Below are 23,371 nucleotides of genomic sequence, written 5' to 3'. Positions count from 1 at the left end.
CATAAAGCTGCAGACTGTAGAACCAAGACGATGAGCTAAAAGACACTAAAAAGCTTTGTGGGACTGAGGATTCAGTCGTGAAATCAGGTGATAATATTCTGTGGGTTTCTCGTTACTAACAACGGCTCTCACATTACACACAGTCATTTAATTCATTGATGTTAATAAAAAAAAAAACATTGATTATTGCAGCTTTAACGTTTTGACTTGGACTTGAAGGATAAGCTCATTACATAAGAAAACAATTAACCCTCAAAATAAATGTAATACCCCTATGGCTCACACACATATTGTCATTTCTTGCGGAGCTAAAACTTTTAGAAGACATATTGCAGTGACAGTGTTTGAGGAGGGATTGTTAAACTGAAATAAAAAAACGGGGCCTTTGCTTGTGATAGGGGGGGAGTCTTCCCCAGATTAGCTTTTAGCTCAGCCACTTACCCTGAAACAGCTAAAGTCTTTCTCTGCGGCTAAGAACACAGAAATTCTAACAAAGTACTAATAAATCATGGGATCAGGAGAAGAAATCCTCTTCTGAGTCATTTCCATCGTAATCCTTAATGCCTTTCAGTGCGACCATGTAAACTGATGCCTGCCTTATTCCCTAAGAAGCTAAGAAGGGGGCGGCATGTGCTACTGCAGCTCATCATGGTGCACTGGGCAGTTACTGTGTGTGGAAGAGACAGCACCCACCTCTCCTTTCGAATTCTCATGGGCCACTGAGGAATTGTTGGAAGCATTTAGCAACCTGAAGAAGGAGCAAATCAACACAAAGTCAAGACCACAGCTGAGAACAAATCTATAGGCTGTTATTTTTTTTATGTATGTCGAAATGTTGATGGACTGGAGACGGCTAGAAAAAGCGAAGACTTACTGGTCTTCTTTGAAGTAAGTGAAGCCAACAAAAGGTAACTGATTTCCAACAAAGGCCTTAGGTTTGGGGAAGGTTTCTACATCGCCTTTGTCATCTTCAATCTCATCAAAGTTACTGGTGTCTATGTCACTGCTCAGCTCCGGGACCACAGGGGCGACCGCTGAGGAGAGACAGAGACGGAGACAGAAACTAAGAAAAAAGGCAAGTGTGAAATACTGGAAGAAGTATTTGAGTCACATAAAATGCTCATTTCATGGGCTCAGGTGAAGCCCGTGTTGAATACTAACTGTCTCTGATGGTGTTAAAGGTCCATTGGTCATTCTTGAAGAAAGGGTGTCGCTTGATTTCCTCCACGCCGTTCCTGCCCAATCGCACCTCCCTCAAAACAAAGAGAGTGAATGAGTTGTGGACCGGTGACTAAAGCTGCCCTTTGTCCTCGGTTCAACAGTATCAGTGGCGTCAGGAAAACATCACCTATTCATACATATTGTATTCTGAAAGTGATTACATTTAAATGCAAGCAAGACTCTGATTTCCTCTGGCCTAAAGCATCACAAACCAAACCAGTGGTAAACATAAGTGTCCTATTTACAGCTCTATAGCATCAGCATGTTATATAACGTCTGCAGTACAAAACACCCTTCATAAAAAGCCGCTATGTGCTCCTTGCTGGCGTCACCGCATCGACATTTAAAAACTGAAACATTCTGACTCTTCATACCTGTCAGTCAGGAAGGCACAGATGATATTCTTGGCATCTTTAGAGATCTCCACATCATCGGGGAAGTTCAGAGAGTTCTTATGGTCCATTATCTTACTGTACGTTCCCACCAGGGAGTCGGCGTAGAACGGCGTATCACCTAACAGCAATTACAGGAAGTTAGCAAAGGAAATTACATTAAAAACTATTTATGCCACTCTCGTTTTGTACCGTCACTTTGACTTCATGAGATGTTTACTGACCAACAAGCATCTCGAAGATGAAGACCCCTACAGACCACCAGTCGCATTCTCTCCCATAATAACCATCTCCTCCCTGGGACTTCAGCACCTCCGGAGAGATGTAGTCTGGAGTCCCGACGGCTGTATCACAGTGCACCATGCCGGTCTGCAAAACAAGATCCAGAAATTACACATCAGGCTTTTAGTCTTAAAACAATTTACAGTCATTAATCCAAACATAAGTTTATAAGAAACAAATCTCTCTCTCTCGCTCTCCCTCTCTGAGTGATTAACCTTCCAGTCAGAAATCTTAAAGAACTGACTGCAAACATGGCAGATGTTGAAGCACCAAAACAGTTTTGCTCTTGAAATAAATTACGGTTCCTACTAGTACAAACCAAAGAACTGTTACCTTTCTGCTTTTTAATGAACATTGTTGTTATTAATAAGTTCCAACAGGCCTGGATCTGAAGAGTCACACACACATTACAGTATGCTTCACCACCTGAGCTTCATCATCTCATACAGAAGTCAAGCAGCTCAATGCAAACACACAGATATGTTTACTGGAACTTTTGGGATGACCTAACTGAACCCGACCCAGCTGGTCACAGCTCAGCAGCACTGTCTTTGCCTAGCAGTGCATCATGCTGTGCACCTTGTTTCCATAGAAACATAGTTAGCATCGAACATACTTAAAGGTGCATATCTGGTTTGAGTTTTCTTGTTTTTTTTACCTGGTTGCCAACTTTCAGCTGGATTGCAATTTATTAATTCAAAAGGTCAACATAAATGGGAAGAATCGTGGGGTCCCTTTTTGAAATATCTGGACTCAACCTGATCATATCTGTATATTGTTTTTGTTTTTTTGTTTCTCTATATGATATGAACCATTGTTTTTGTGTATGTCTCTTATTTACTTAAATCTCACTTATATTTCTCTTCCCTTGAGTGTATGTGTGAGTGCATGTGTGTGTATGTCTAGTTGGGTTTTGGGGTATTGATTTTTGTGTGATTTATAGGTTGATATTGAAGTGTGTCGATAAAAATAATACAAAAAAAAAAAAAAAATTGGTTGCCAACTGCTTTGACTTTGATGTTAAAAACTGGTAGCAGTAGGAATGAGCTAATTCACAGAAGCATAACGTGTTGCTGCACTGAGGCTTCTGTGACGGGCTTTAACTCACAGAGTCCATCTTCATGCACGTGCCAAAGTCGGCCAGCTTGAGGTGTCCAAGTCTGTCCAGCAGCATGTTGTCCGGCTTGACGTCACGGTGGATGAAGCCCATGGAGTGAATGGCGTCCAGGGCCATCACGACCTCTGCTGTGTAGAACTTGGCCCATTTCTCTGGCACGTCGTAGGTGCTGGTGAGGTTGACCAAGTCACCTCCTGGCATGTACTCCATCACCATGTAGAGGTAGTGCTCATCTTGGAAGGCACAGCACAACTGAACAAGGCACGCACAAGCTCTCATTACAAGAGACAGATCATTTTTGGCACAGGTTAACTAGGCAATGACTATTAGTGCCAATATACATTCAAAATGTAACAGTCTGCACAAAATCAATATTTTATACATTTCTAGAAAAATCTAAAAAGTCCTTGAAATCATTATTTAATCCAAATATGAAAAAATGTTCGAAACCAGAGATGAACAGTGTCTAAAATGTCATACCTGCACAACCCAGGGACTGTTAGCGAAGGCCATGATGTCCCTCTCCTCCCAGAAAAAGGCCGAGTCTGAGCGCTTGATCATCTCAAACTTGCTCAGCAGCTTCATGGCGTAAACCTTCTGAGAGGCTTTGTGTCTGACCTGCATGGTGGTGGTACACGTTTATACAGAGACAGAAGAGCAATGATGGAGAATTTGGGGTTCAAAAAAGTCAGTGGCTGTCAGTAGATGTCAGGTGATTCCATCATGACAGATGACTGCATTGACTCCATTATCACTATTATTACATTCTACAAAATGGGCAAAGGCAGAGAAAATATCACACCACAGTACCTTTACCTTGTGGTGACAGCTAAGAGTGAAAACCAAAATAATGATGTCTAGTTCACAGATGATCAATACTCACCAGTTGGACTTCACCAAACGCCCCTCGGCCGATGACTTTAACTCTGTCAAAGTCTTCAGACTTCATCTGGAGGTCACGAATTTGTCCTATGACTTTTTCATCTGAATATAACAGTATAAAGACAATAAACAATCTATTAATTAAGTTGTCAATTGACCTGAATAATAAATGAGAAAGAATTTAATTGTCCTCTATCTCCCTCTTTCTCATTCTCAATACCACACGGGAACTACTCACATCTGTTTAAGAAGGTTTCGATGTTTTTGTTCTTGCGTAGTGCGGGGTAGTCCAAGTCTAAGACCAGGGCGTTCATGGAGTCCTACATGGAGAGAATGAAAAATCCATCATCAGTCTGGACCAGCAAAAATATGAGAAAACCCAGGAACATCCTTTTTATAGCCAACTAGCTCAGCAGCATCTTTCTGTTTCTCATTACAACCATGAATGATAGCGACCATTTCCACGATGATACTGCAATGTTAAATATTCAAACATCAACAAACAAATACACATTGTAAAGGAAGAAATGTGTTCTGAAGTAGTTACAACCGGCCACATCACTATCAGGAGGATTAACAATGTGGACCAGGATCCAGGAGTGTGTCATCTCTATATCGTCCTCCTCTGGACAGACATTAGATGCAGCATAAAACTATGTAGCGCTGCACAACAAGCATAAAACTAGTGCAGGGTGATTCAGTCACACAGCATTTTAAAGAAGACACTGACACATCAGTGGCTCTTATTGCTTCATTCAAGTACACAGCAGTGTTAGTAACTGGGCTGTTACAAAACAGACAAGTTATAACAGATTCTTTACTTTAAAAGGCTACATCATACTGCAAGTCACTGTGTCGCAACTAAAACACACCAACCAAGTGTGTTCTCCTTTCATCTGCATTCATTTGCACACTAGAAGAATATGTGAAAAGCTGAGGTTTACATGTGAATTTCTTTTTTTACATAAATTGTTATTCACTTAATTTAGCCTGATACTGACATAACAACTGATTTTACATAGTGTGAAAATCTGATGCTGCCCAGTTGCAGAGGAAATGTGTCATCTCTGACTGACAACTACACTGTGGCAGCAATGCTGTGAAAACAAATGAAATGGTCCAGACTACAATTTACAAAACATTGAGCAAAACCAACTGGCAAACACTTCTTAAACCCTGCCCAATAAAGGAAGCGGAGAGCAGCATGAGGGCTGAATACCACTGACTGCATTTCTGAGAAGTTTATTTTCTGTATATTTTCTCACCACTGCACAGAACAAAAACCGTTCCACATCATTGCACGCTGCAACTCTCAAATTAAAACAAACACTTTCGCTGCGGCATTTCATTCAGCGTTCAATTTGACTGATTACACAAACAACTACATGCAAAGAAAAAGGTTTGGACTGACAGCTTTGTTCCTCGAGAGAGAAAGGGAGACAGAGGGAGAGACAGAGGGAGAGACAGAGGGAGGGAGGAGGCCCGATGACTAATTTTCCCATCAGCAGCTGCCTTCTGGATTCTGTCGATGATATTCATCTGCTGACAAAAAGATGAACACACTGTTTCTGTGACCATTATGAAGCAGTGGGTGTAAAAGAGACAGTCACCTCCACACATTATGTTAATTCATATTATGAGCTGCATTTACCACACTCATGGCATGTGGCACCTTCTACATATACAAGAAATTGCTTCTTATGGGTTACGACCAATTTAGAGGAAATTACATGACAGTTGATGCTGTTACACAAAACATACAATTCTAAAATAATTCATATCTCTGAGGACGCATTTGTAATTTTAGTGACTGTCATGCATGACTGTATGTGTGTAAATGCAGCCCGTAATAAAGGGGTTCGATTTTGAGAAATAGGAAAATACATATTGATACAGCGCTAAAGTGTCTATCGATCTATCTAGCTCTATTTTCCTCTGCCTTCATCTAAATTTGAATCTTGTACATTGATGAGATATGCACTTGAAAGATGTTATTATGTTATGGTGTCTGTCAGCTTTCATGTAGCTTTAGCTTGCTAACTTTAGCGTTAGCTTGCCAGCTAAAATGCACTGTTACATGAGTTTGTACAGTCATGCTGCCGCAAGATACAGCACAGTAAATGGATGGTTAACATTATGTTGCACTGGCTAGTGCAGTTTCATGATGAAAGATAGGTTCAGCTAGGTAGCTAGCTGAAAAAAGGCAGGTGCTCAGTGTGTGTGTTTAGCCACCAGTGTTTTCAGTTAAACACACACAACCACACACGCGTGCGCGCACACACACCACTGACTGGACATACATGGAAATACATGATGAAACTGGTGGGGAGACAGAAATGCTGTATTGGGAAACAAATAATCAAATATGTGCCAAGAAAAAAAGAATCTTAAAAAAGTTTCAACTGATTAATGGTAAAAGGAATAAAATAAAAGTCTTTTTTACCAACTGACTGGAGATTAAAGGAATAGCATGAAGCTTTAATTTTTTTCTTAAAGTCCATCCTAATTATCTAAATGTTGTTATATGTGGTGTTACACTCCACAGACTGAGCTTGTGTGGCAGCAGCCCAAACAGGAAAAGAGACTGCGAGCAGGTCTGCAGCAGCATGTTGGGTTAACTGAACACGAGCTGATTATTTGTAGCATGCAGCCATGTTATAATAGACATAGTTTGACCTGGGGCACTGTAGGGAAGCCATTAAATAGGCAGACAGACAGATGTAACCCCCTAATTGTTACAGTGTGTGACAGTGAGGAAGTCATCTATCAACATCTGTCAGCTGTGCATTCCTGAACAGTCAATGAGGAACTTTCTGAACATCAGACCAAGCCAAATGTTACAACAGAGGACACAAGAACCCAGTTCTGTAAAGTGGGTTTGTTTCAGACTTTTCTCTTCTCGTTCTCTTGTCGTTACAGTGCGTGGCACAATCTGCTTCATGTTTCAATCACTCCCTTTCTACTTCTTTGTCTCTTTTGCCCTTTTCTGCTGCTCTCCCTCCGTCTTATCTGCCTCTCCTCCTGCTCTCTCCATCATTCTCCGCTCGGCTGCAGCCAGTCTGCAGCGAACTGCACACTCTGTTTCATCATCTCAACTTCACTTCCCCATTAAAGGACTGACCTCACACAAAACTACTATTTAAGGGAAAAAAACACACACGCCAGGGGGTGGAGAGGGGTTGCCGAGTGCGTGTGCACATACACAAACACGCACGAGGATCTCCCTTCGTGCACAGCAATACAGGAAATGATCCACCCCACCCCAGGGCTGGCAGATAATTTCAGTGTGTCATGAAGCCAGTCCCTGTGTGCAAGTCATTTCCTCTGAGGCAGCACTCTCTGCCACTGCTACTGCTCAACATTTGTCTGTAGCCAAAAAAACTGCGCAGAGACTGCAGCTACAGGTATGACTATGTATGCAATGCATCCGTTACATGCAGGTTGTGTGCACTTAGAAACAAGATTTATTCGACACAACATCTTCAAACAGTAAGTAACAGTAAGTACACAGCCAAAGCTGAAATCAATGCCCAGTCATTTCTCAGCAGTAACTGATTCATGCATATACACTCTGCAGCTCTGTGATGACTGGGTGAGTTTAAGAGGTGGTGCTGCTGTGGCAGCTACAGAAGAGAAAACAGGATAGACAACTGCATGAACAACAGATGATATACATGATATACACATCGTTTCCATCTGTAATGTTTTATTATAATAGTAACATATACAACGTTTGCTTTAATGTGAGAAATTAGTTGTTTACAAGAACATCATTATGTCCTGTTATCATGCAGTTTTACTCAATCATGGAGTAAGAGGGAGTCTGTTTTACATGTTCCTAGATATTACATTTGAATGGTTAATATGTAGTACCTATAACTGTGTGCCTCTATCTACCTAATCTTTTTACAGCATCTTTGGACGTTCCCACTTCTTTGCTAATATCTTTTTAACAGCAGCTGATGTCATTTCCATTTGGTCACAGTGTGTGATTCCAGCAGTAACCAGCCACTGTGCATCAAGCAGCAATTCTATAGCTCAGATATCATGACGCTAAAGGCCTAAAATAAATCATACACTTAGTTTCCAACTTGTTAAATCTCAACTGAAAACATAATTTTCATGTAGGTCTATGTTTTTATGAGAAATGAAAGCTGGTGGATTTCTTGAGTAATTTATTTGTTGTTGTCATCATTTAAATAAATGGTTTCTTAGCAATTTGTGCTCCAAACCTCAGCAGCCCAAGGGTGCAGGCTAAAATGAGATGAATCCACTTTTCTGTCCAATGCAATAGATGGAAAACATGAGCGACGCACTTTCATAGCAAACAGAGATCAAGTGTCACTAAACAGTTCAGAAGTGTTAAGTGTTCTGTGAGGAAACAGTCACTGTACATCACACAGAACAATTAATAAAGTAATCATGAGCATGTTCTCACACTCTAAGGTTGTAGGTGCCACAATCCCAACAATAATGCAGAGTGGCAGATAGAGGAAATTGTACCAAAATGTTCAGACTATACAAACCCACAACTGAGGGTATTCAGTTTCACATATTTCCAACTTTGGACATGAAAAAAACAACAAAGGCAGTTTGTTGACAGTTGCCACGAGAAATACAAAGCAAACACTGTGTTGCAACACTTGGATTTGGTACAGGCATGTAGCAAACAATCCCTATCTACAAACTGGACGTCATCATGACATATTATCTCCTTCTTTCACATTTCAACATCTGGCCATTAAAGAAGATGAATGAAGTGTGGAGGAAGAATAAAAAAAATAAATAAATACATGTTGCGCTGGTGGCTCTCTACGTCTCTGCAGAGAAGAAGGGGAAACATGCTGGTGGATGTTTGTGGCACTCTGCTTTAAAACTGTTTGGCTTAGATGGATCGAGACAGAAAAATCGTAGTATCTATGGGGTGTAAATACTAAAACCTTTAGCCTGTGCTGACAGTAGTCCTAAAAGTGCAGAGGACATTTTGCTGGTGGAAACAGCGGCATTCTCCTTTGCTTTAGTATTTATTAAAAGTATTTTATCCAACTACATTTGCAGACATTTTAACGCAGTCAGGTTCCCGCAGGTCATACATAATCAGCTGTTCTGTGCATTGCAGTTACACAAGAGGAATGGCTGCACACAGCTCTTCCAATTTGCTTCCATTAGCGTTACTGCAGCAAGACTCTGGAGGACATTTCTCAGCCACTCAGTCGAAGCAGCTATTTATAAATATTAAATAACTGACAAGTGTCTGGGGAAGTGTAAAGCTGGATCGACAATTTAAACTTTAATGCATCCGACATTCCTGGACCGGCTCCAGACAACCACTGATCCTCCCTTCCTTGTCCACAGTCATGTTGGTTTCTCTTACAACAAAGGGAAGGGTTTTTTTTAATAACAATCAATCTAAATAATTACAAACCGTGATGTCAGTTTATATAGCGCAGTTTGATATACAGGGCACTTTCCTGCACAGATACAGTAACAGGCTTACAGTAATGTCTTCCTGAGCTGATAGGAGTTATCTGTCCAGTTATGCTTATCAGTATGAGTTGTTATGTATCTATTAGATAGCACTCCTGCATTTTATCTCTGCTATACTGTAATCCAGCCAATGGGTTATGGATGGTTGCTTAGCAACTCCTGCAAAATATAAGGAGTTGAAACCAGTTAAAGCTACAGAGAAGCAGGAGTTTTATAAGCACTCTGTTTGAGCACATTCTATTCTTTTCCATTTTATTTACCCAACCTGCTGTTGACATTATGGAGCTGTCGTTCTCCCTGCGTTTGCTTCCACTCTTTATCAACATATAAAAGGCCACGTGGATGCACCACTCAGGAATGTGATGATGTTAACCTGAAAAGAGCTAAACACACTAAAGAATCACCCAAGTATTCAAAGCCTCTCACATTACAAACTTTCCCTCCTCCATTTGCAGTCTGTCAGAAAAAAAAACCCCTCTTCCTATGCCCGTACCAATCTCATCACTAGGCATGTGGAACAGAAAACAAGCAGCACTGCTCTGGGCTTTAAAAGGATTGAGCAGAAAGTTAATGTTTTGATTGAATTCCAGCCATTTTAAAAATAGTTGTGGGGATAAATGGTGGGCCGGGCAGAGCGAGGGGACTGTGCCAGGCAGGGCCCGTAAACCCTCCAAGAAAGACACAACAGCAGGAATCCTGCAGAGGCTCACAAATAGCACAGCTAATGTCTCCGCAGGGAATAACAAGAGCATGTCTTACTCTTGAATTTGACAGATTTCTGTCCCATGCTCCTGTGCCCTACGCATTTTTGGCACCCATGCTTTATTATAAAGTACAGTGAGGAATGTGCCAGGAAAAACACAAAACAAAAGGGAGGACTGCATGCACATTAGGTCCTGCTTTATGTTAACCTTAAATTCAGCTTTCTAAATGATCATATGGTTCCACTTAGAAAAAAGAAGACATAGTAAAAGGCAGTGGTCAACAGTAGCCCCTTTTACAGATTCTGCCATATTGCATCTACATTTACTCATTTCACAGACTCTTATCCAAAGCAACTTACAAGTGAGGAACAACACAAAAGCTTGAGGGCAGTAGGAGACCCTGAAGTATGAACTAAATACTATATCTATTCAATAAGGCAAAGTGCAAGAAGATGAGGTAAAGAGTCAGACATGTTAGGGTGTTAGAAGTGTTAGAAGAGGAGGTGCTCACTAAAGAGATGAGTCTTCAAAAGATTCTTGGGGGTACAGAGGAACGCCCCTGCTCTGATAGCATTTGGTAGCTTGTTTCACCATCGGGGAACCACAGACCAGAACAGTCTGGACTGTGATTGCAATGGCAGTGCCAGATGGCCAGATGCCAGAAGGCAATGCCAGACGACATTCCTTGGAAGAACGCAGCGGCCGAGAAGGAGCATAAGCCTGTATGATTGAGTTCAAGTGGATGGGTGCAGACGGAGAAGTCACTCTGAAGGCAGCATTAGTGACTTGAATTTGATTCGGGTGGCCATGTGTAGCCAGTGGAAGTTGATGAGCACTGGAGTGACGTGCCCTTTTTAGCCTGATCCAAAACCAGATGCGCCGCTGCATCCTGCATCATCTGTAAGGGTTTCACTGTGCATTAAGAGAGGCCCGCCATAAGGGCACCGCAGTAGTCGAGGCGAGAGATAACCATGGCCGTTAAGAAGACCCCTCATTATGCTGCCTTTACTTACACCGCTTACACTGAACCTAACAAACCCAACGTAATGCTGCCGTGTGTGATTTCAGATAGCACGCCAGTGTTGCAGAACCAGGGGCGTGACATAACACCAGAGTGCGTCTGCGTCTGTCCTGCGATGCCGGCTCTCTCTCTCTTACACAGACATCACTCTGGCTCTGTGAGCACCTGCGCTGGCAGCGTAAAGGTGTAACAACAATGATCTGTGTTCATACCGTTTACACTGAATGGCAAGGCGGAATAAAGGCACAACATTCTAACTAGTAACTGCCTTCCTACCACACAATTTAATGTTCTCCAACAGGTTCTGTCCATATTTTATCAAATGGACACATACACAATCCAACACTATACATCAGGTGTAAAAGATGAGGGGCTAGTTCCAGTCATCCACCAAGCTCGAAAGACAAATCTGAAGGGGTGCAAAGCTGATTAAATGTATAGAAAGAAAATCTTTTACAGCATTTCAGTTCTCAGAACGCATGGTGACGACTTAAAAATGTCTTGTTTTGTCCAACTAACAGAGGAGAGATTCAGTTTACCATCACAGAGGAGTAAGAGAAAAACACAAAAAACATCCACATTTGAGAAGCTGGAACAAGTGGATTTCTGCTCAAAATACTGGAATAATTGACTAATTCCTTTAGATATTACCACTGGGTGTACAACTTGCAAAATTCTTTGTGTCCTTATTTACTTTATGTTTTTTTTATTATTTATTATGTATTATTATATGTTTCTGTTCAATAATTCTTGATTTAAGGAAATAAAGAATCTGCAGTTGATTAGTAATAGTGGGCCAACTTGCAAAAAAAACAACAAAAAAAAACAACACAAGGATGATGTCACTAGTCTGGGTTTCAATTGAGAGTTTCAGTTTCAATCCTTTGGTATGAACATGGTTAAATCTGTATATAAATATTTTTTTGTACTGGCACAAACTATTTGAATTATAACTGCCAGTTTCAACTCCAAAACACAGCTCATCTAAACTCTGCCACACACATACAAATGTTCTTGTTTGGGTTTGTTGAAGGATATGAAAGCTATATGAACTCACACACAATCCATAACTGTTTGGTAATGTGTTGTATTGCCCCGTCGTTGCTGCTGGTTGCACACAATGCAGCTTGTGTGTTGCCAAGATCAAATGAATAATGTGTTTGCTGTTGAAAATGAATACAAATGTGTGTCCATGAGCACCCAAGCCTGTGCATATGCATGTGTGTGTGCGTGTGAGAAAGAGAGAGAGAGAGAGAGAGAGAGAGAGAGAGAGAGAGAGAGAGAGAGAGAGAGAGTGTGTGTGTGTGTGTGTGTGTGTGTAGGAGGTTGTGTTTCACCAGCAGGTTGTGATGGAATGATAACACTGAGGCCAGATGGATGGGTTATGTGTTATGCGTGGGAGACTCCTGTTCTCTGCTCTGTTCACTCACACCCTCATTTAAAACTAAAAATACGCCGAGACACAGGTATCAAACTCTTTAACACTCACACAGCAGGGTGAAGACTTTGCACAAGACAACAACAGAATTCAGCAACAGGATTTCTGCATTCAGCCACCGTCGACCGCAGCGCACTTAGCAGAACTAAGTTCATGTCCCCGTCGCTTTGATCAGTGTGGGAAGTGAAAGTTCTTCAAAAGTCAAACCGTCCATTGGAGTTTATGTTGAAAGTTTAAAATGATTTCACTTAAAACACACTGCTCTGTTCTTGAATGCACTGTTGTGTGCACGGCCACATTTTCCCAAACACAGTCCTTATGTCTAGACAAGAAGATCCAGCAGATTAAGACAGATCTCAGCGTGTATACATATCCTTTCACATGAGAACCATATAACACTGTAAACACACCAGGACATCCAATTCCTGCTCTGCTTATAGTCCGAATATCACATTATGTATGTATGAGATTTGCTCCATTTTATTTAAGGTTTTACCTCGTAAGACCAGATGGGCAACTCACATGCAGCATTTTGTTAGTAATAATAATTTGAGTTTAAGCAATATCTTTGTTTTTCTGGACATCTTGGACCTGCTCGTGTCTTGTTCTATTTGCCCAAGATATTATATAATGTCTAATGAAGGTGCTGTGAAGCATGTGTATATTTATTTATGTGTGTGTGGGGAGTTGTGTACGTGTACGTGTGTGTGTGTGTGTGTGTGTGTGTGTGTGTGTGTGTGTGTGTGTGCGCGTGTGTGCGTGTGCGTGTGCTGGACTTTGATTTTTGCTCAGTTTTTCATGAAGGTTTTAATTTTTGCTCCCATTACTTCCTAAATATGTTTAATGTGCCAGCCAGTAAGAATTTAGTTTTAAGTAAAACAACAGACAGCAGATCAACAACAATCTTTTCAGACAAAAAACCTTTTCAGACAAAAAACAAGATCTGTTCGCCAAAAGCCTAAGTGTAAAAATAACACATTATGGTTTCACAGGGGACTATGAGCAAGTAGTCTTGTCATGACAGTGAGGCTGCCAGGCAACTAGCTGAGACTTCAGGAAGTAACTGTTCCCGGCCAAGACAATAAGGGCCACATCCATGGATGTATTACAAGACTTTATAACCCATCCATGGCTGCATCTCTCAGTGAACGTGGTCTGAGAAAGCGTGGCCTCCCTCCGAAAACCGCATTTACCGCTCAGGCCGAACAGAAATGAAACTCTGTTCATGGAGGATTTCTTATTTATCCTCGGCCGCTTTTTTATTTGCAGAGTCCTCGTTATTAACTTTTTGAAAAGTGATTTGTTGTAGGTGTGCAATGAATCTGGGGATAGTTTAGTCCGCCAGTTTCAACCTAACGCCGTATTTCACTATTTTAAAACTACTTAATTTTTGGAGTTGCATGCTCTGGAGTAATTGTGCGGACTACAGGCTTCTCTGTGCTCAGCCACCTGGCTTTTACTACTGATAGCCTGTGGCATTTAGGGAACATTTGTAAATTGTATCAACAGAAAATAACCAGGTCTACACTCTGCCCCCCTAAGCTGCATGAGTCTCTGTGTGACATCGTTCAGACGGCGCACTGACCTCCTCCACGAGTAAATACTCAGCCTGTGGGAAACACTGAGAGCCCATTAACACGAACGAGCTGGTATGTCGACTTTGCTTTATTATTATTTATGTAGGATAGGCTATTTTAATATTTTTTTACATTCAAATTCCAGTGTCTGAATATTCATAAGAATTATAAGTTCATTGCTCTCATTATATCAGTGGCATAAAATGGATTTGACAATAATATCATTTATCGCAATTATCTTTTGGACAACATAGCGTCAAACAAAAATAGTTATCCTGGCAGGTCTAGTGCGAAATGCATTCTGGGTACTGGCTATACACTGAGTAGGTAGTATGCAGGACATACTCATTGAGTATGTAGTAGGCAGAGTCATAGCCCAACACATAATCCCTCATAAAATGTGATTTTTACACTTTGGTGTTTAACTGGATTAAACAAATGAGATGTAACGGGTTAATTTGAGATCTTTAGAGGTGCTTTTAGACGGAGTCAGGTTAGCTGTTTGCAGTATTTGTACTAAGCTAAAATAACCAGGTGCTGGCAGTAGCTACATTTTCCATACAGACATGATAGAGGTATCAGTTTTTTCATCTAAATCTCTTCAAGACAGTGAATAATGTAGAACTACTACTTGAATATTATATATATATTATTATTAGGTATTTAGAAAAGACTCCGGTGGAGTCCATGTAAACAGGGTAAATCCTAATTAAGTTTCCTAGTTCTGACAACTAAACAACACCAGACGATACATAAGTCAAGTCAAGTAAAGTCATTTGAGAGAGTACTGAGGGCGTCCACACCTGGAAGACGCCGGGTCTTCTTCACTGGAGTGGAGCAAAAACCACGGAGAGGCCCGACTGTCTCACCAGAGGAGGTGTGGAGCAGAGAGACTGGCTTGTTTTGCAGAAAAAAAATTGGCCGGGGCCACCGTCCCTAGTGCCTTATAAGGCAGTGTTTCTATCCAGCTAGCACACTGAAGCAGCCCGGACTGCTGCTGCTTGCCTGAGAGCAGCTCAACTGCACTCCAGAGACGAAGCGGACACTCAGGTTGACTATAAGAGTAAAGACTGAGAACAAGACACAGAGGGGTTATCCCCACATCCCTAAAGAGATACACATTAAGGAAGAAGTACTGGGGGGGGGGGGGGGGTAAGATAAGAGGAATGGAAAGGAACAGAGAAGATGGAGAAAGAGAGGGACCTCGGGTGCTGGGAGAGGAGGAGAGTGATAAACATGAGGTGGGAGGTGAATGGACAAAGCAGGCTGAAAGAAACAAACAGAGAATATGTGAATGGGGTTCGATAAGATAAACAAACAGAGGACAGGGGATTGGAGGGAATTAAATGAAAAAGCAACACTAAGCAAAACAAAACAAGCGTATTATGTGACTAAATGTCTTTGTCACCTAATGCTGAACAAGGAGAGGATCACACTGAATGAATATAAACGAGACAAGACAGGGACTGCTCCCAACAGATGACCTGGAAGGCATCAGACCAACTCTCAGCCATCCATATCTCATATGCCTCACACTGAAGTGCCGTGCATGAAGTTATCTGGTCGTATCCGGGCCACAGCTGAATCAAAAGGCTTTGGACTGGAGCTCCAGTTAAAATACCTGCAGTGTGTTTAACAAGCCTGAGAGGAGGGGCTGAGCTGCAGGCCGAGAGAGAAGCAGAGCCAGAGAAAAAGAGATAAGGCTCAAGAGTGAAAGGGGAAAGTGCAGCCATTCGCAGGGACTTTGAGCCCCTTATATAGCTGCCAACTATTTACTCAGTGAGGTCATTTCCTTTAGGACGGCAGAAAGGCAACTTATGCGACTTGCAATCAAGTGTCCATATTTTCTTTTTCTTTTTATTATCTCGAAAAATGCCCTTTCTTTTGCTTGCCCTCGACAATCACTCCTTGTACTTGGAGCTGCCAAGTCCAGTACTACAGTCAGCAGTAGTGTGCTGCCAAATAATGATCACCACAGTTTGCACAAGGGGAAGGTTGCTGAGACTTCAGGTTACGTTTAATCGAATGCTGATAGAGGCAATATAGTGATTTACAGCTTTTACAACCGCAGTATATGGTGGCATTTAAATACCATTTGTGTGATATTTGCTGTCCATTCTGCTCTATTTGGGGTGAATAAGAGGTTCATTACAGATTCAAGGATAGTTTACACAGAAACCTCTGCTTTTCAATATCAGCGTGCTATACTGCTACATATCCCAGCTTATAAACGGTCAGTTTTCTTAAGAGGATGGTCAATGAGTTCACTTGATAGATGCTGCAGATTCCTCCCTGTCAGCTTGTCTTATGCTCAGGGTAGTCAGCACACTGCTCCTGAAATTAATCACTCTTGTTGTTATTTTTTTTTTTTATTTAGGAGGCAACACAATGGTCAACAAAGCAGCTTCTTCCAATTTTATATATTTATTTAAATCACTTTTTGCTGTTGCTATGCCACAATGGCAGGGGATCTGTGATTCACTGTTTACCGAATATGAGCCTGTGAGCAATTATTAAGGCACTTAAAGTATGCATGTTTTTATTCCACCTGCAAAAAAGGACATTTCTGAGCCCTTAGTGTGTCTGTGTGTACGTGAGTGTGTTTAAATCCCACCCTGAGCAGCAAAACTTCTTGATCCCAGCGACAGCATCGAGGCTGCTAAAAATGGAAAACTGCAGCCTGTTCTCTCCTACGCATGCTTCCCACTCAACTTTTGTCTCAAACACTCAACACCTCTATCTCTCTGGCTCGTGTGCAGGAAGTAAACACCACTGGTGTTCGAGCAAGTATTCTGTTAAATGTTTTAAGGTAAGAGGGAATAGGCCAGGAGAGCCTCAAGTAGCTTGGAGGGGAAACAGAGGAGGGGATGGACAGGGGGCCCCAAGCTAGATGGGGCCCATTAAAAGGGGTGAGGTGATGCTTTTTAAGATAGACGCGACAGTGTGTTTGCCCTCTGTCAGATCCAGTTAGGGGGCCCAGAAATTCAAACACTGTCACTGGGAACAGATGTAACTTCACAGCTAAAGTAGGTCCTGTGACACAGTGCTGGTTCGGAATAACAGACAGGGAGAGGGTCAGAAAATATCTTGTGCTCAGATGTTGCACACATAGTGGCATCAGGAAAGAAAAGCTCAAACATCAGTGATTCCAGCTCTTACTCTGAAGCTCAGATTTGTTAGTTCCTGTGGAGAAACGTTCAGAACCAACACCAGACCTTTCTCATTTCAGCCCTACGTCACTGATATACACTGGTATGAAGGAAACATTTTCCACGGCCTTGTGCAGCTTTGTCATCACAAAAATTGCCAAAAACGTCTGTCAAGGGGTACGTCCCATGTACTTCTCTACCAGACACAGGTCAGAGTGTTACAATTTAAATATCAAGCAAAATAATGTGACTTTACTCACCAAAACAAAGCTCTAACTTATGCTGTTTGCAAAAGAGGGCAATAGTTTCCCTTTACCTCTGATATAGGTTGGCATTAGATTGCATCAGTACAGGAAATTTCAAATGGCAATACTAATACTCTGTTTACATTCACTAACACTACTGGTCCATCCATAGCCTGATAATCAGACCATTTCATTTTCCTGTCATCCACTGAACTGGTGAATCAAAGATCTTCAACCAGCATATCATAGTCCTATATTTAAAAAAAATCTTTACATTTTTACATCATGACACATAAATGGCTGAATAAGAAAAGCTGCTCCAATATTATAAGTGTAAACATAGGGACAGGAGCTGTCTCACAACTACCTTTAGGGGATTACAGCTCGATAGAGAAGCTTTTCACTGGAATCAGTATGATTCACATGTTATATGCAAATGAGGATCAGACAGGATTTCTGTAACACCTTGGGGTGTAGAGTAAAGTTTGGAGTTGGAGTATGAAGACAACGCACTGAGCTGTCACTGTGGGCATGTAGTCACATTTCCATACAATTGTTGACTGACAGGCCGAGACCTTTGTGAAATATAAACGTATATATTATATAAGGAAATCTGGACCAGACATTTTTCATTTTATCAAATGATCCTGCCAATGACCTTATGCTCTGCTGTTTTGTTTCTGAGAATAAAACTGTAAAAGTTATAGAAAACATGTTTCCGAAGAGACCAGAGACCTGCCCAGAAAATATACATTTAAAGATCAGTCATTTCTCCCTCCTAATCGTCTATCAGTGCAGGGAGACCAGAATAGGTGTGAGGATCTGATGGGCTGTGGTGTGGGACTATCCAGGTCTGGTGGGCCTAACTGTTACCCAGGCGGGAGTTTTATCCGGAAATATTAGTCTCCATAAACACACCGAGTGGGGGCATTCTCCACTGGTTAATCCTAATCCGTGGACACGCTTCGCAGAGCCCCACACTGCACCGTCTGTACTCAGTCTGAACTATTAACCAGGCCTGTCTACAGGGCATCCACCATGAGGCTCTGAGTTTGGCTGCTCTTTCAAAAAAAAAAAGGTTATTATAGCGAGGCATCCGATTACAGGACATAATGGAAACACTGCAGTTTTGTAACTGGTGGAAATGGGACAAAATAATAATAGATAGAGGTCCATGCAACATCACAGTCTGCCTGAGGGGGAAAACAAAGCTAACAGCTCGCAGCAGGTTACAATTAGGAAATAATAATAAGTAAAGGATATAAGTACCAATAGTATAACGTTACCAGAGTGTGTGCATACGTGTCTAGCGTTTCAGCAAATTGACAACTTGGCATCATTAATAATCTATGAGATGCATCCCACTTGACTTACCAGCAAACTTTCCAAGTTTACGGAAGATCTGGGGTCTCTGATCATGTCCTCCAGCTTCTTCTGCCGGGTTTCCATCCTCCTCTCGGCGCCCAGCGACATGACTGCGGCGGCGGTCGTTAAAGGCTAAAGTAAAAATATGAACAGGTTTTTCCCCAAAGCGTTTGAGTTTTACATGTGAAACCTCTTTGTTCCTGGCTAATGGCCGTGGGCCTAGCGGAGCAGCCTTGGGCTCGCAGCCCACCCAACTCGCCTCCAACAGGAATAGTGTGCACAATGAGGAGAAAATATTCCCAGAGCAGAGAGGCTTCCCAAAACTTCACCAAGTGAGCGGGCCTGCAGTTAGCCAGCTATTTCGCCCCGAGCTAATAAACACAACGCTACGCTTGGATTATCACCTCCCGTTAAATGAAAGATGCATTTTTCCAACTCGGCGATAAAAGTTTGAATTTGGAGATACCAGCAACAGGGAGCAGGGCGTTTTCTTTGCCCCCCTCTCCTCCCCTTCCCTTTGGGTTTCGGCCGCTTGGAAACGCTCTGCAGTCGCTTTTTTTTCGAGAAAACCCCGCTTCGTTTCACCCCATTCAAAGATGTTTGAAGCCCGTTAGTATCGTAGTTTATCCTCGGTGCTGCCACAAGTCTGAAAGGGCGATAATGTCTGTTCTCCCGCGCTGAATTTTTAATAACCAGACTCTCTCTTCCTGGATTTCTTCTCGCATTTTCGTATTTGTCCTCCTCGTTTTGTCCTCGTCACGACCCTCGGTCCCCGAAAATATACAAGTTTGATTTGTAGAGAAAAGTCCTGCGGCCGCTGAATTCTTCCCCGTTCACTCACATCTACACACCAACACACACACACACACACACACACACACACACACACACACACACACACACACACACCCACACACACACACACACACACACACACACACACACACACACACACACACAGCCTGAATACTATCTCCTCCCCCTGACATCAACACACCGAGGACTCAGTTACCCATAAGCCACCTGTCCTGTCCCGCACCTCTCTACCTCTCTTTCTGTAGGCTACCTGTCTAAGCTAATATTAAAGCAACAATTACCATTAAATACACATTCTTAAATACACAATCAAACAAAAAAGTTATATTTTTCATAAAATATGGGATTCATTTCTTACATTTGTTAAATCAATACCTGATAACCTAACTTCTTGAAGGTCCCATATTGATTTTTTGATTATAAAGCAGGTCTAGGTTCTATGTTAATGCTGTGAAAGTATCAAGCGCTCACTCCACAGAGAAATGCACACAGCCTTTATTCAGAAACTAACCCTTAAAACCAGCTGTCAGGACTTCTGTAACTATGTAATGTCACAACATAGTATCTTATTGACTGACTGTTTTCTGCGTGATCTAATAAAAATAAAGCAGATTTCAGGTAAACACTCACACAAACCGACCTGTTGTTTCTAGAGCTCCAGAGAGAAGCCTGAGGGAGGAGATGTAAAACTACATTGAGATTGTTTTCGGTTCTTAAAACCACAAATATATCTTCTTATGGATCAACGCTTCCAATAAAACACAGGAGAAGAGGAAAATATGGGACTTTTAAATTTGGTGAGACTGTACCCCTTTTTTTTTCTTCTTCTCTTTTGATATACAGGTATGTAGCAATGTATGCCCATAAGCACTAAGGTATATGTGTAAGTAATTTCATTAGTACTAATTTATCATCATCATTGTGTAAACCATCATTGTTTTCATAAACACTGATGAGAATCAGTTCATGGGTGAGAGATTGGGAAGAAGGGAGGGAAATTGTTTTAAGGAAGATTTGAATAATATGACGAAACCTCTCTGGAAAAGTGCTGTATGATGCTCAAAATCACTAAAGATGAGTGATACAAAAATATGACTGGATGGAGGTCAAGAAGGCTTTTCTCTGATTGGCTTTGACTCCTACAACATTCCTGAAATTACATTTTAAAAATAAAGTTAACTTCTACCCTTGGGATTTGTAGAAATGTTCCAGCTTTGTAAGTTTCATAGTTATGGCTAAAAATCTAGTGGAAGGAATCCCAAACTATCACCAAAATACAGTATGGTTATTATTTTCCTGGCCAAAGTGCTAATTTGTCCAAATTTCATGCAAATCCATTAATTTATTTCTGCAATATTCTGCACAGTGATCAACCTTTATAGTCACCATATAATCTATTCCTGGTCATTTCTAAACCGGTGAAAATTAAATTAGCAATAATAATCAAGGATAATATGCACTCTTAGGGGTCTCTGACAAAATAATGAGTAGTTTAAATTTCACTAGGATTAATTAGGTGAAAGTTCAGATTAACTAAATGATCTCAGCTGCAAAAAGAATGGGGCAAACTGTGAGGGTGTGTCTAATATATGTCAGTGTGTGTTTGTGTATAGTCAACAGATAAAGCGTATTCTGTTTCACACAACAGAGGGAGCAGTTAGACCACAGATGCTTCCCTTCACCCTCCAGCCACTTACAGAAATGTAGCTTTATTATCATGAACTGTTGTATTTTTTACAGATATACCTTTTCTGCTGCTCTCCCTTTTAATGATGCAATACAACAGTCATTCAGCTTGTAGCCATTTACATCTGTTACTCAGCTGTTGCGTGGTTGCTCCTTCCAAGGTAAAATCTTGAGTCACTAACAGGAAGTGATGCATTTTCCGTTTTCTTTATTTGGCACAGTTACTTAGTTTGCATATGGAGCTGGCGCAGCAGGGGGGAACAGACAAACACACCCAGTATAGCAGCTGATGTACTGTTTGTTTGAAAGGTGATATCTGGGAAATGTCGTGTGAAACAACGTAGGAATGAGCTGCTGGCGACACAGACTGAAGAGCCTGCTCACATCTCATCTTTTCACCTGTAAAATCACATCACGATGTTTTCAGCAATCACACTGCTTCACTTGTAGTAGATAGATAAAGTGAGGGATTAGACAGCTACTATTTTGAGCCCATGTTGCCACTTGGCCAGGGTCACTGCATCTTGACTTATTGTGTAAACCAATATATAATGCCACTGATTAACGCCAATCTGATCTGAACTAACAAGATATTGTAATGTGCTGGCCCATGATCTTGTGTGACCTTTAATTGGTCAGTGGTACCACCAGGACAAGTGCAACCACCTGCTGCTGCAAATGACCAAACTTAACAGCTCATATATGTGGATGTGGATATCATTTCACCGGTTCACAGAACACATTAAGTTGTTGATGAAGTTTTAATGAGTCAGCTAATAATAAAATATGTGTTTTCTCAAACATTTGTCTGATTACAGCTGTAGGAGCATTTTCAGGATCCAGCAAAATTGTAGATGTGGTTGCAAGATCCATAAGTCATCTCTGCATAGTCGGTCTCAGTGTATAACACAGGAAATATTGTTTTAAATTGTATTAAATATTGTTTATAGGCACAACAAAGGTTGAAAGAAAAAAGGTCTGCATTCAAAATAGACTACATGAAGATGTGTATGTCATTGATCATGAGAACATAACCACCCATTATCCCACTGGTTTCGTCTCTGTGGATCTTTTGGCTGTTGTTGCTACAGAGGAGGTTAATCTACAACAGTAACAGTTGCCCATGTGTACTCATAGTTCACAGAGCCTTTGATTTCTGAAGCAACAGAAAGAAACAAACTGGTTGTGCTCAAAATCGTATTAAATCTCATATCATTTCATCACATCATTTTTTTTTTCTTGTTGTTTTTTTCTTTTTTTTTCTTGTAACTTTGTTCATTTCTGTACATTAATAGGTAGGTTTTGTAGTTTTTTGTTGTTGTTTTCTTTTTTCACTGCAGACATTTTGACTTATCACAGTAAGAAAAGCACTAGTTTCTAACAGTGGCTTTGTTCTATTCTAGTGTCCCAGTAATCCATGACAGTAAGCCAGCGTGAACAATACCAGGACCCTGAAATTGAAGCAGCTAAATGGAATCCAGCCATTATTGATTTTATTATCTATACCTGTGAAATTTCAAAATATCTGCTGTGAAAATAGCAAATATTGATTTATTATTATTGTGTCTTATTCTGAATTGACTCAAATGTAAGACTATTTTATCAGGACTACTGAAAATGATTGCAATAATGACAACAATAACTATTACTAATGCTAATAACAATATATCATTAGTAAGAATATTATCCTAAAAATAAAAATAAGATCATAAGACCATCATAGTTTGACTGTTGTGTTGTAAGAATTTTATTGTGTGATCATTAAATTGGTTCCACTTCTTATTTTTATCTCCACTATGAGGAAATCTTTTCCCATCATGTTCCTACTGAGGAGAGGGCCAATACTTTGAGAAGCCATAAGATGGCACCACAGACCATTACATTCACACTCCTCATCTGCAGCGAGTCAGAAGCACTTCAGACTGAATACATTAACAAACGGGTAAATGTAACATGTAAATGAGATTTAAATAAACTTCAGAAATAAAC

General features: G+C 41.0%; 1 protein-coding gene across 1 annotated transcript in view; it reads right to left on the bottom strand.

Moving 5' to 3' along the window:
- The window catches only part of rock2 (Rho associated coiled-coil containing protein kinase 2), a 32,165-nt gene extending 12,462 nt beyond the window's left edge, over window positions 1-19,703 (bottom strand). The window contains exons 1-10 of the mRNA XM_022750323.1: window positions 18,890-19,703; window positions 4,133-4,214; window positions 3,896-3,996; window positions 3,493-3,630; window positions 3,004-3,264; window positions 1,838-1,982; window positions 1,596-1,734; window positions 1,162-1,253; window positions 875-1,034; window positions 694-748 (exon numbers count right to left, since the gene is read on the bottom strand). Coding sequence (XP_022606044.1) covers window positions 694-748; window positions 875-1,034; window positions 1,162-1,253; window positions 1,596-1,734; window positions 1,838-1,982; window positions 3,004-3,264; window positions 3,493-3,630; window positions 3,896-3,996; window positions 4,133-4,214; window positions 18,890-18,988 — 1,272 coding nt within the window. The 5' untranslated portion in view covers window positions 18,989-19,703. The remainder of the gene's footprint in view (window positions 1-693; window positions 749-874; window positions 1,035-1,161; window positions 1,254-1,595; window positions 1,735-1,837; window positions 1,983-3,003; window positions 3,265-3,492; window positions 3,631-3,895; window positions 3,997-4,132; window positions 4,215-18,889) is intronic.
- Between the last annotated feature and the right edge of the window lie 3,668 nt (window positions 19,704-23,371).

Source organism: Seriola dumerili, unplaced genomic scaffold (genome assembly GCF_002260705.1).
Source record: "Seriola dumerili isolate Sdu_G_001 unplaced genomic scaffold, Sdu_1.0 BDQW01000149.1, whole genome shotgun sequence".
In the NCBI taxonomy this organism is placed as follows: domain Eukaryota; kingdom Metazoa; phylum Chordata; class Actinopteri; order Carangiformes; family Carangidae; genus Seriola; species Seriola dumerili.
The sequence above is the reverse complement of the archived record's forward strand: the minus strand, read 5'-3'. Positions and strand labels throughout refer to the sequence as shown.